This window comes from Eupeodes corollae, chromosome 1, assembly GCF_945859685.1.
Source record: "Eupeodes corollae chromosome 1, idEupCoro1.1, whole genome shotgun sequence".
NCBI lineage: Eukaryota > Metazoa > Arthropoda > Insecta > Diptera > Syrphidae > Eupeodes > Eupeodes corollae.
In genome coordinates this window covers 270679731-270692428 of record NC_079147.1, presented here as the reverse complement: position 1 = coordinate 270692428, position 12698 = coordinate 270679731, and the positions used below count along the sequence as shown (strand labels likewise).

Genomic DNA, 12698 nt, shown 5'->3' with positions numbered 1-12698 from the left:
TACTGACGGCTCAAAGATGGAGTGCGGAGTTGGTTCTGGGATCTATGAGTCCCTAAATGTAGCCAAATCCTTTAGGCTTCCTGACTGCAAGCGTTTTTCAGGCTGAACTGGATAAGGGAGGCATGTAAGATGCAATAAGGGAGCCATGTAAGATACCTTAACAAAACCCAAACCAAAACTGAAATGCGGTTATCTTTACATACAGTCAGGCAGCTGTCAAAGCCATTAACTCGGCCATATCCTCATCTAAATTGGTCCAGCAATGTCGCGATGAGCTTGCGAGTCTGAATATTTACCTCGGTGTCACAATGATCTGGGTTCCGGGCCATAGTGGTACCGTGGGAAATGAACAGGCTGACGAGCTAGCCAGGCAAGGATCGGCCCTTCATAGCTCACTTGCGGAAATGGTTAACATTCCTCTTGGTGCTATGAAGGGTAAAATCTTTTCTATCTACCAAACTGAATTAAACCGAAGGTGGAGCAATTTACCCAACTGCATTATATCTAGGAAGATATGGCCCACCTATAATAAAACCCGTACAAACGATCTTCTATGCAGGCCAAGGCAAGACATAATCAGGATTGTTGCGGTTTGTACCGGACATTGGCCTATAGGAGTTCATGCAGAGATGTTGGGTAACTCTTACAACACCTTTTATCGTAGCTCTAGTGACCAAAGAGAATGTGAAACAATAATCCATTTCTTCTGCAAATGTCCTGCTTTGGCAAACACTAGAATGAAATACTTTGGAAAAGCATTCTTTCACGAACTTGATGAGCTATCTGAGACAAAGATTAGAGACCCAATCTTTTTTCTCAATGCGACAAAATGGCTCTAACATAATCGCTATGAAGCTTCTCTATACATCTATCCCTTTCAATCAAAGGTCAAACGAGTTTTTGGTATCAAAACGGCGCACTACAGCGCTAATTGGATCTCAGGCTAGGTTGCCTTGAGATCGACATTTCTATTAACATTTATTGTACGTTGAAAGTTCGAACACGGAACAAAATATGTCTTGCAGAATGTGGGTGATTATTTATTTTTCCCCAGTGCATTTTATGATCAGAAATTGTATTTATCTTTTCTGTACGCAAATCGTTTAAAAAATATCAAAAATGTGTAGACTTTAGGCGACCCAAGGGTTTTCATAGTCCCTAGAAATTTACTTGCATAGGTAGTTTTCTTATTAATTTTAAATATCTACACATTTCTATAGACGAGTGCCTTTTATCTATTGGTGTCTATTTACCTATGTAGATTTTATAATATTATCAAAATGATTTAATATGTTTTCTTCGTTTATAAGTCCCAAAAACTTCACACTAACAGAGCAATTGCGCCAATCTCGAAAGTTCATTTTTTTTTTCATTTCAAATTCAATTTGACCAAGTACCTACCTACCCATGTTGACTTATGTACATGCTAAAGATTCTATTACGCATAATAAATATTAAATAACACAAAAGAATAGATCAATCTACCACTGATAAATTCCCAGATTTTACCCATAATCATCATTAAAAATTCATGTAGGTATAGAAAATTGCAAGGCGCAAAACCAAAAGAAAAACAAAAATCTAACCACATATTATATTATGTAGAAAGTGGGTAGGTTAGGCAGGATAAGAATTGCATTACAAATTGCAGCAAACATACAATTTTCGAATATACAAATCCAGATCTCCTTCTTCTGCTGTTGCAACTTTATTATCCACGTAGTGGTTTTGGTTGGCTTTAGGGCGCATGTCAGAGGCGGCAGAAAATACCCATTCCCGGTTAAAGTTCGTTCAAAACAAAAATTATATCTACTACATTCCTAGGCCGGGTTTAACCACCACAGAATGAAAAGTTTTCCACCCACACAATTAATTCAAAAAAACTGTCTAAACTGATTTGATAAGAGTCTCAAAACGCGAAATTTACGATAAATTAAAGAATCTAACGATTAAACTTCACCTACTGCGTTCTTCATTTCAATTCCAACGACAACACCACAAAGGTAAAAATAATTACACTTAAAATCAAGTAATTTTCTGATATCTAATTAATTATAATATATATAGAATAAGTACTTGATTTTGTATTCCGGAGGATCTGTTAAATGTCTTTCACATTTGATGACCACTCTCAAACTGAACTGCGATTGCGGATCACATCACAAGTTATACCCCAAGTCCTGTCTATTCGGCCGGGCCCAGGTAAGGATAGGACACTTGGGCATTTATTTCAGTTTTATTTTGTATGATTGACTGAACAGGACTTTGATGTGTGTTGTGTGTGAAGAAGGATACAAAACTATCTTTCATATCCCATTGATGAGACACTAAGTTAGAGAGTGTTATCCACTGTCCACTCCGTTTGCGGTAGTCCGTGTGTGATAATTAAACAAAAGAATACCTACTCTAGTTTTGCGCTCAGTCTCACACCAAAATGTACGACTGCAACTGATAAAAATGATAAACACCAAATACACAACAAACGCAAACTTACCTTTGGGTTTAAATAATTCAGTATCTAGAGATGCAATGGTTCGTCTTTTTGTTCCATCAGCTCCACCGCAAGCTTCCAGTTTATCATGCGCATACTGAACTGAGCCAGGTCCGGCGGAGGAGTACGATTGTACAATTTTGTTCTTTTCTTTTTTTCGTTTTTCTCAACTTTTCGTCTTTCACTTTACTTGGGTCACTGTGTAGAGAATTTTTCTTCTGCACATTTAATTATTGTGGTTTGAAAACGTGAAGTTTTTGATTTTTTTTTTTTTTGTTGAATGTTCGTTTTATTTTTATCTTTAATTTCAATTGTTTTTCATGCTAATCAAATAAAATTTTCTTTTCTTCTTTGAATATCAATTCAATGATGTGTTGTAGTAAAAAGTTTTCTTTTTATTTATTTTTATTTTTTGGGTCTCAAGTTCTTGAGGGAAAAAATATGGCGACTCTACAACTGGGCACACAAACACACTACATTCCTATAGAAAAAATATTTTCATGCCAGAAATTCGCCAGATATTTTGAGTTTTTTGATTGAATTTTAATTTAAGTTTATTTATTGATGTATAATTAATAGTTTTTATGTATTTTTATAATAAATAGTTGAGTTTATTTATTATTTTTTCACATTTTGTTTTAGGAACCACAGAAATACATATCACCTTTTGGGATAATAGAAAACGGGTTGCATTATTTCGAAAATTCGAAGTAGACTTCGAATGGAAGAAGAAATTTTCGTTATTATTGGTATAATGTTAATTGCAGTCGGTAGGGAAGTGTGAAAGTAATTTGGAAGAGTTCAGAGAAATTATTAAGTTATATTAAGTCGAATTGAGGGTAATTATAAAAAAAGATTGTTTTATTTTTTGCATTTGAAGATATGAAATAATTTTGTGTTCTATTTAAAAAGCACATGTTTTAAATTTTCCTACAATGAAACAGAAAAAAATTTGTAATTTCGCATGATGAAAATGTTTTTACAATTATAAGTATTTAGTTATAAAATAACAGTCTTATTTAACAGAATTCGCTAAACAGATGAATAGTTATGCAGTGCATAAGAATTTATGTAATCTCTATGTAACGTTGCGAAAATTCTCATTTATTAAAAAAAATCTGCTACAAATTTTAGTTTAGTATTCCATTTAACTGTCTATCAAATCAGCTGTTTGTCATATAAAATAAAATATTAAAATTTTGCCAAGCTATGAAGAACTGCTAAGGCTATAATAGTTGTGTTGGCATTTTCTAAGAAGCACCTCATACCTGATAACAAAATTGGAATCTTTGCTTCCAGACGCCAAAGCATCTTTCCACCGTTCAGCATCCGTTCGAGGATTTAAGACGGTGGTGAAGAGGATATTAGTACAATGGTACCCACCTCGTTCCGACCCCAATATCTTATTGCAGCCATTACTTGGATATCTATGGGAATGTGGCCTCCTCTATTGGCGCTGCTGAGGTCCGAACGGGTAATTCCAATAATTTTAATGATATTCTCTTTCCAAAAACTATGTTTTTTTTTAAATTCTTCGTGTCTTAGGCTCATTGGGTTTAACCTTATTTTATAAACTTTCCGCCTTCTCGGAGTTGGTAAAACGCAATTGAAATCATTAAAATCAATAATAAAAGATCTAAACTGAAAAGGCATGATTTTCTTTTTAATTTCAATAATAGAGACAAATCAAAATGACATTTACGAAATAATAATAACAATAATTTCCTTATGTAGGCTCTATTCAACCTCAAAACGTGTTTAGCTTATTATGGGATTATGCAACCTTGCATAAGTTTTATAAATAGCATTTTTGCGTTTAGAGGCATTATAGAGATTAATAACTCTATATAGGATCTATTAAGCGTTTTTAAATAAGACTGTTTTTTTTTTTCTATTGTTATAAAAGGCATATTTGCAGAAAAAATGGGGAAACCACTGAATTTTATTTAATATAGGTTTTTATGACAAATGCATAAGAAAACAACATCTTTAAAGAAAATAAATATCAACAAATCTCTCTGTTGTTCCTTTTGCAAAAAGATTTGAAAGTAATTGACCCTATTGTAGGTAAATATTTCCTATAAACTTCATTACACTTAAATTAAGTGCAGAAATAAACAAATATTTTGTCTTTTACCAACACTCTGAGAACTTTTAGCTCTGATCTCTATAAAACAGAAGTATTTCACTTTTTCAAAACTTTAACATGCAAACAAGAAGTTAAGATAGTTGAGTGATAGATGTCTCTTAAATCTAATAATTGGTGAAAACAACTTTTTTAGGCAAATATTTTTGTATCTTATGAAACTTTTAAATCTTGTATTTGAGAGTCTAAAGCAGGAGCAGAAATTATAACTAAAAACTTTTTTTTGCAAGCAAATATTTGTAGCTTTTTTAAGAGACTATTTAATTTAGTTCTTCGAGCACAAAAAGGCGTGACGTTACAGATTTTGTTCAAAAAACAAACAATAATTATTATGATTTAAAGTGCTTAAAACATACATAGAAAGTCTTTGAACTTTTAATTTGTTGCAAAAAGTGCCTTTACATAATCTAATTTCCTCAAACAGTTGCTTTTTAATAGGATTTAACCACGAAACCAAATCCGGACTACTTTGTCTGAAATGATATAAGGTTTATCCAAATGGATTTGTATTGCAACCTGAATGAGTCCATTTATCTTGATAATTTCTGAACGTATCAATTCCAAATGAAATTCTCTGAACGCATTTTCAAAATATGAACAACTGTCACTGTCACACAAACAAAACTTTATTTTTTGTTTTCATTTCTCACGGAATAAAAATGTTATCCGCTCCAAGTAATGTTAAATTCCTGAATCCTCTCTACGGCCAACTTATAATTGGCCCACCAGGCTCTGGTAAATCAACATATTGTCAACATGTCTACGATTTCTACAAAGATCTCGGACGCAACGTTTGTGTGGTGAATCTGGATCCCGCAAATGAAAACATGAACTACTCGCCCGCAATCGATGTTATGAAACTAATCACAGTCGAAGATGTCATGGACAAACTCAATCTCGGTCCAAATGGAGCTCTAATGTACTGTATGGAATATTTGGAAGAGAACTTCGATTGGTTCCTGGGTGAACTTAAAAAGTCCACATGCAACTACTTCTTGTTCGACTGTCCCGGCCAAGTGGAGCTGTACACGCATCACAAATCAATGACCAACATTTTTGGTAAACTAGAACGCTTGAGCTATCATTTGTGTGTTGTCAACCTGATTGATTCACATTATTGCTCAGAACCAAGTAAATTCGTGGCGACCCTGTTGATGGCTCTGAGCACTATGCTCCAAATGGGCCTGCCTCATGTGAATGTCCTGAGCAAAGCCGATTTGTTTAAGAAAAACGAAACGAAGCTACACTTCAACTTAGATTTCTACACAGACGTGTTGGATTTGAAGTATTTGCTTGAAGCTCTTGACTCTTCACCAATAACAGCAAAATATGCTAAGCTAAATGCGGCCATAGTTGAAATGGTAGAGGATTATAGTCTTGTGTCGTTCCAGCCTCTGGATGTTAAGAATACTGAAAGTTTATTGCGGTTGAAAAATTTGGTTGACAAAGCAAACGGATATGTGTACAAAGCAGGAGAAGAAAAATCCATCAATACACTTATGGCCTGTGCAGTTGGTGCTGAATCGGAGAGTTATAGGAGCTCTCAGGACATTGATCCGTATATTGGAGGATGCAATGTGGATTTTATGATTTAAATAAATAAAAATGTAAATTTAAGATTAATTGTAGTTTGTCTTTTATAGAAAAGATTCCAAAATCAGAGATTTCATGGTTGATTCTGAACACATTCATTTGTAAACATAGAAATAAAGGAAAAGGCTTGGAAAAGTTACATTTTTTATACATTGTTACAAATAAATGACAACAAATTTTACTGTGCTTCAACTGTTTTTGTCAAAGAAGCAACGATGCTCTTGAAAGTAAGGGCAGTTGTTGAGTCAGGTAATTCTGTTAGGACTGACAAAGTTGTTCCACTCAAAACGCCAACTCTCGGATCTATCGGCAAAGTTCCCAAATGCGGTACATTGGCAAATTTAGCCAACTCTACGCCACCGTTGGAAGAAAATATATTCGTACAGGTGGTGCAATGAGGACAAATGAATCTAAAAAGACGATAATAGTAAAATATTATGTAAAAGACTGCCATCACCCATTTACCCGCTCATATTTTCAATTATTCCAAGAATGTTAATGTTTGTCTTTTTGCAGAATGTGATTTCTTTTCGAACATCGTCCAAGGCAACTTGTTGAGGTGTGGTAACAATTATTGCGCCATCACATTTGACTTCTTTCATGCATTCCATCACAGTGATGTGCTCATCAGAGGTTCCTAGGAAGACTCAATAAATTTGAAGCAAGAACAAAAATATGATTGCATAGGTATTATATAAATTACCTGGTGGAGTATCAATAATCAAATAATCCAAATCATCCCATTTGACATCGGTAAGGAATTGTTTAATCATCATTGTTTTCTTTGGACCTCGCCAAATTACAGCATCGTTGCGATTTTTTAGAAGGAATCCAATTGACATCACTGAGAGCATTTTGTCTTCACTCGAATAAATTGGCACCCAACCTTCATCACACTGGTAAATTTCTTTGCCTTCGAGACCGAGGAGGTAGGGAACACTGGGACCACATAAATCGATGTCTAGTAAACCAACCTATTCACAAGACACAATATGAATTTTCGAATGAAGTCTAATTTGGAGACGAACCTTTAGTCCATGTTCTTTAAGAGCAAGTGCCAGTTGTGTGCTGACAGTAGATTTACCTACACCACCTTTTCCAGAGAGAACAAGAATAACGTGCTTAACTTTGTCTAACATTTTTCTAAGTTTGAAGTAGAATATACAAAAATCAAGAATATAAAATTTAAAGTAAATTGTTAAAAGTTAAACAGTGATGAAATTTGTTTTTATCAGTTGTTTTTCGAACTGTCATAGAATGACTCAAAAACAGCTGTAAGAGGCTGTGTTCAGCTCGAAAAATATTACCAGTTAGCCAACATATAACCCCGCTTACACTGATGTCACAATGATTTTATAAAAAGTGAGACAGAATTTGTTTAAGATATCGGTAAAGAAAACTAAGTTTCTCGCAAGCAATAACCTCTTTTGTTTATTTTGAAAGAAAGATTGGATCAACTTTCTAGAACCTTGCTTTACTTCACTTTAGTTGGCGCTACAGCACATTGTGCTCCTGGGCCTCAAGTAATAACTTTCGCCAGCTTACTCGATCTCTAGCTTGGTGCCTCCAGTTTCGAATACCAAGTTGACGTGCGTCGGCCACAACTTGATCACTCTTGTTCTCTCAGGCTTGGCGTTGAATATCTTACGGTCTGGAGCTTCAATGTTCATTTGCTCGACATGCCCTAGCCATCTTAAGCGTTGTAGACGCAGTTTTTTGACCAGTGGCAAGTCGCTGTACAGCTCGTATAACTCCTGATTAAATCTTCCCCGCCAGTTGCTTTTTTGCCTGTTGACACAAACCGGACCATAGATCGTACTCAGAACCTTCCTCTTGAAGATACCAGGAGATCCTTCATCTGCCTGGGAGAGGGTCCATGCTTCTGCACCATACAGCAAGACTGGGATGATTAAAGTACAGTGTCTCTTTGGTACTTCGTGAAAGGGCCTTATTACTCAACTGCTTACTTAGGCCAAAGAAACAGCGATTAGCAAGGGTAATTCTGCGTTTGATCTCCGCGCTGATGTCATTTGCAGAATTAACAGCAGTACCCAGATAAATAAATTCGTTTGCCACCTCGAAGTTGTACATGTCGATTGCCATTTTGACCAAATCTACGGTAAGAATCGACTCTATTTGACGACATTAATTACTTCGTTTTGTCCTGGTTAATGTCAAGACCCATTTTCTTCGCCTCCAACTCGACATTAGAGAAAGCACCCGTCATTGCTCGTTTGGTTCTTCCCATAATGTCGATGTCATCTGCATATCCAAGATATTGTGTGGATTTTTGAAAGATGGTGCCACTTGTATTGGTTTGGTGTTGCGCACCACTCTTTCTCTGGTTGTTTCTAAGGTTTCGGTCGAGTCTCTTCGAATTTTAACATAGCAATGAGCATTTTCCAGCGTCATACTTATAAGTCGTATCAGTTTGGTAGGGATACCAAAACTCAACATGGCACGGTATAGTTCATTCCTGTCTACACTGTCATAAGCTGCTTTAAAATCATTGAAAAGATGGTGTGTTTCGTTGTTATGTTCTAGGGTCTTTTTCAGGATTTGGCGTAGAGTGAAAATTTGGTGGATGGTAGATTTTCCAGGCCTGAAGCCACACTGGTAAGGGCGAATTAGTTCGTCAGTAAATGGCTTCAGGCGTTCACATAATACGTTGGACAAGATCTTGTACGCGATGTTTAAAAGGCTAATGACTCTGTAGTTGGTGCAGAGAAGGCGGTCACCTTTTTTATGGATCAAGCAAATGGTGCTTAGATTCCAATCGTCGGGCATGCTTTCTTCCGACAAAATTTTAGTAAAAGATCTGCTCCAGCGTACTTAAAAAGCTTCGCCTGCAGAACGTCCTCACTCTAGATCCTCAACCAAATGGATTTGACGTGGCTGCTCGCTGGCGGAACCGTTGACTTCATCACCATTAAGCAGCTGGTTGAAATGATCTCTCCAGATTTTTAGCATTGACTGCAGTTCGACTACGGTATTCCCCTCCTTATCTTTGCAGACTCCAGGGCGATTAGTGAATCCCGTTGTTTTCTTTTTGACTCTTCTATAAAAGCTCCACACCTGTTTCCTGTTAAAACATCCCTGAATCTCCTCGAATTCACGCTGCTCATGGGCTTTTTGCTTTCTTCTGAGCAAGCGGTTCTCATCCCTTTTCTTGTCGAGAGCTGGCGGGAAGTTCCTCATTTGCTGCCATAATCTGTATGCCTCCGTTTTGGTTTTGTTTGCCTGAGCATATCTAGAGTCAAACCAGAAGTTCCTTGGTGGTGGCTGTGAGAAACCTAGCACCTCTTCTGCAGCATTCCTGATAGATTGTTTGCAAAGCTGCCAGTGGATCTCTGGGCACATCTCGTCCGTTGTAGATTTTCTCGCAAGCTCTAGAGGTACTCGGTTGGCAAATCCTCCTGCTGCAGTCTTCCAACGTTGAACCTTCTCCTCGAGGTTGTTGTTCACCTAAGAGCTTCCATGAATATTTGTACGAGCAGTTTAGGACCAGTGGTCGGAATAGATGTTGGCTGATCTATACGAACGCCAAGTATGCTGGAGGAGTGTCTTCCGTCAATAGCAACATGATCGATTTGTTTGCAAGTACCAAGTACCTTTGTGGATATCTGGATGAGGGAATCTGGTGCTACTCAACACCATGTTTTTCTCGGCTAGGAAGTCGATAAGCCTGATTCCGTTTTCAAATGTGATGTCGTGCAGGCTATGTCTTCCGATTGACCTACCAAAGATGACTTCCTTACCAATTTTTTCGTTAAAATCTCCCAGTAGATTTTTAACGTCGTTTTTGGGACATTATGCTCATATGTTTTGACAAGGAGCTTATAGAATTCTTCTTTGGTATTGTCATCCTTCCCTTCCGTCGGAGCATGCGCGCTGATAAGGCTCAGGTACTGAATTTGGCCTTAATGCGGAGTGTCGTCCCTCTTTCACTTACTTCCCGAAAGTTTCTATCGCATCTCCTGAAGGGCTCTCACATCAGCTTTGATTTCGGCAAGGGTATCGGCAAGCTGCTCTGCTTTACGTGGTCGGTTCGTTTTTCGTTTGCGCGAATCGTTCATCCGAAGCTATTGTGTTTTCATCACACTTTAACATTTGTGAGGCCTGCGCATGATTGATATCGTTAGAGCTGGTTCTTCAGAGCGATATCTGGTCTTTCACTCCTACTTCCTGAGAAGGTAACTCAGGTAACACAGATCTGGATCCGATGGATTCAACGGTCGTCGTTAGTTCATCTTTCGGCTATCCAGCGGGCACTACTAGGAGGTGACGATACGATTTTGCACCACCACTATCCATTACCACAGACCAAATTTCCTTCTGATTTTATTTACAGTTATATAGGGGTCTTAAAAGAACATGTTTTAAATATTAAAGCGAGGAAACATATTTTCTTTTTCGAACTTAATCCTACTTAGATTTTAGAAAATGCTAATGATTTTAAATTATGTACTCAAAATGTTTGTTAAAAAATTTTCTTATTTATGCAGAAGTTTTGTGTCACTGATTTTGCCCTCATTTTTGCAGAACCACAAAATTTGATGTTAAAGTTCATATTTGGGTTACAGATTTGGGTGAAATTCATTCAGATTCACAATTCGGCACAATTTTTAACTTATGTTCTCATTGTTGTAATTTCACATATTCGTTGAAATAACGGTGAGTTTATTTTCTGTGGACGGTCTTTAATCTATGATGATTTTACTTCGTTTATCACTGGTAAGCCAATTTGTTTATAGTTTGAGACTTTAATTATAGATAAAGCTAATCAAGGCAGCTATATTATGTATAAAGCCAATATTGAAGTAATGATCAATCACTGTAATCAACGAGTTTAAATTGGTGATCTGGGAATAAAATATTTATTGACATACTAGATACAAAATTCTAGTCGATGCTAGCTCTCGTATAAATACTCTTTAAAAGTACATTAGCTATGCTTACTCTATCGTAGGTTTGACGCTTAAAAGTATTTTTTTTTGTCCAAGGAACATTGACATACTGCTAATGGTGTGAATTTTCCATACAAAATTTGAATACAAATGGTTCCACTTCAAATTAGCTACACTAGCCCTTCCAGACACAGTGGCAAAAGAAGTTATGAAATATTTAGCGACATCTGTTTGTATTTAGTTGAGATAAGCTTTTTCTGACATAGAAAGTATTGACATCTAGTATAATTTGTTGAAAACAAACTATGCCATGTTTTTTTTGTAGAAACAGGCTGTGCGCTGTGATTTTGAGTATTAAATGTAAATGTTACACAATTTTTCCGCATACCCCTCTTTGCGCTAGAGTTTTGTCCGTTAAAAGTGGAACCATTGTGAACTTGGCTACTAGCAGTCCATGTACATATAGTATGTCAATGCCAAGGAACTAAAGACATCTATTATTCAAAAGTTTTTAAATATGTCCGTTGAACCTACAGAAAGGCTAGTAGCGTTAAGGAATAAATGACACCAACGAGAAGTTGTCTACTAGCAGTCCATATTAAGTAGGTCGCTCTTAATACTTTATAGCACAGACTTCAATTGATTTGTGCCTACATTTCACAGCACTTTTTTGTTGAAACAATTTTGGCCATAGTAGGCACATCTAATTGACAATTGATTCCCTAGGTAACTCACTCATCAAATTCTGTATTTTGTGTTAATATAAGGTTTTTCCACAATATTTGTATTCAGAAATTGTTGGTCTATCAAATTTTGAAGAGTGAAGATACAATTTCTCTCAAAAAGAAAAAAATTAGCAAAAAAGTGTAAAGCGTCTTCTTGGCAAGAATTATCAACCATTGCGAAGCAAAATGAACAAAGGACGATAAAAACATTTAATTTACGTACCACAATGTGAAATTTGACAGAACAACAATTTCTGCCTAAAGATTTTTCTTGGATGCTTTCCTCTGCCCAAAACTACCAAATTTGCTTAGTGTGAAATAGCTTTTGGGCAACAAATGTTGGAAAATGGGCAGTTTTGGTCAACGTAGGGAACATACCTATTAAGTAATGTAACTCGTACGCTACCACCACCTGTACCATATCCATTTCATGAAAGCTTTCTTCCAAATTTAGAATTTTGAATCAATTGTAAAATATTGGTATAGACCCTATTTTTCACTTCCCCAAGTTGTAACTCTTGTCGAATGTTAAAAGCTTAAAGTTTTAAATGTGAAAGTTGCCCAAGTATCGCGCTATTCAAAGTGAAATCGGATCAACGTTCCATTACCGCAGCACGAATTTTGACAAGCGGTTTTTTTTTATTTGATGGGTATATAGGTTAGGTTAGGTTGGAGTGGCTGTCCAGATGTCATTGGCACACGTAGACCTCAAGGGTCCATTGTGATACCCCTAATGAGGTAACTCATGGGAGAGTAATGAACTTAAACAAACCATTTCTTACTTTTAATAAAGTTAGAGACGTTTTGTCTGGTATTATCGAAGAAGGGATTACCGA

The 12698-nt window shown here is 36.4% G+C and overlaps 3 protein-coding genes across 6 annotated transcripts in view; 1 reads left to right on the top strand and 2 right to left on the bottom strand.

Annotated features, from left to right (window-relative positions):
* LOC129940535 (mucin-2) overlaps positions 1 to 3138 on the bottom strand; it is a 97807-nt gene extending 94669 nt beyond the window's left edge. For 3 of the 4 annotated variants that reach the window (XM_056048909.1, XM_056048910.1, XM_056048912.1), the window contains exon 1: positions 2495 to 3138. The gene's annotated coding sequence lies outside the window, so the exon portion shown is untranslated. Of the gene's footprint in view, positions 1 to 2076; positions 2391 to 2494 lie in introns of those variants that run through there. The other variant, XM_056048911.1, reaches the window with a different exon arrangement.
* Positions 3139 to 5245: 2107 nt separating this feature from the next.
* LOC129941500 (GPN-loop GTPase 2) lies at positions 5246 to 6260 on the top strand. The gene has a single exon (XM_056050169.1). The coding sequence runs from the start codon at positions 5297 to 5299 to the stop codon at positions 6230 to 6232; it is 936 nt and encodes a 311-aa protein (XP_055906144.1). The 5' UTR covers positions 5246 to 5296; the 3' UTR covers positions 6233 to 6260.
* Positions 6261 to 6344: 84 nt separating this feature from the next.
* Positions 6345 to 7483, bottom strand: LOC129941501 (cytosolic Fe-S cluster assembly factor NUBP2 homolog). The gene is made up of 4 exons (XM_056050170.1): positions 7259 to 7483; positions 6934 to 7204; positions 6696 to 6867; positions 6345 to 6640 (listed from the first exon to the last, which is right to left on the bottom strand). The coding sequence occupies exons 1-4, from the start codon at positions 7367 to 7369 to the stop codon at positions 6409 to 6411; spliced, it is 786 nt and encodes a 261-aa protein (XP_055906145.1). The 5' UTR covers positions 7370 to 7483; the 3' UTR covers positions 6345 to 6408.
* Between the last annotated feature and the right edge of the window lie 5215 nt (positions 7484 to 12698).

What these genes read in the sequence shown, in the direction of transcription:
- LOC129941501 (XM_056050170.1), bottom strand. Translation starts at nt 7,369, where the DNA reads ATGTTAGACAAAGTTAAGCACGTTATTCTTGTTCTCTCTGGAAAAGGT. An exon ending in TTAAAGAACATGGACTAAAG is followed by an intron (nt 7,205 to 7,258) that starts GTTCGTCTCCAA and finishes TCTTGTGAATAG; the next exon opens with GTTGGTTTACTAGACATCGA. An exon ending in ATAATTGAAAATATGAGCGG is followed by an intron (nt 6,641 to 6,695) that starts GTAAATGGGTGA and finishes TCGTCTTTTTAG; the next exon opens with ATTCATTTGTCCTCATTGCA.
- LOC129941500 (XM_056050169.1), top strand. Translation starts at nt 5,297, where the DNA reads ATGTTATCCGCTCCAAGTAATGTTAAATTCCTGAATCCTCTCTACGGC.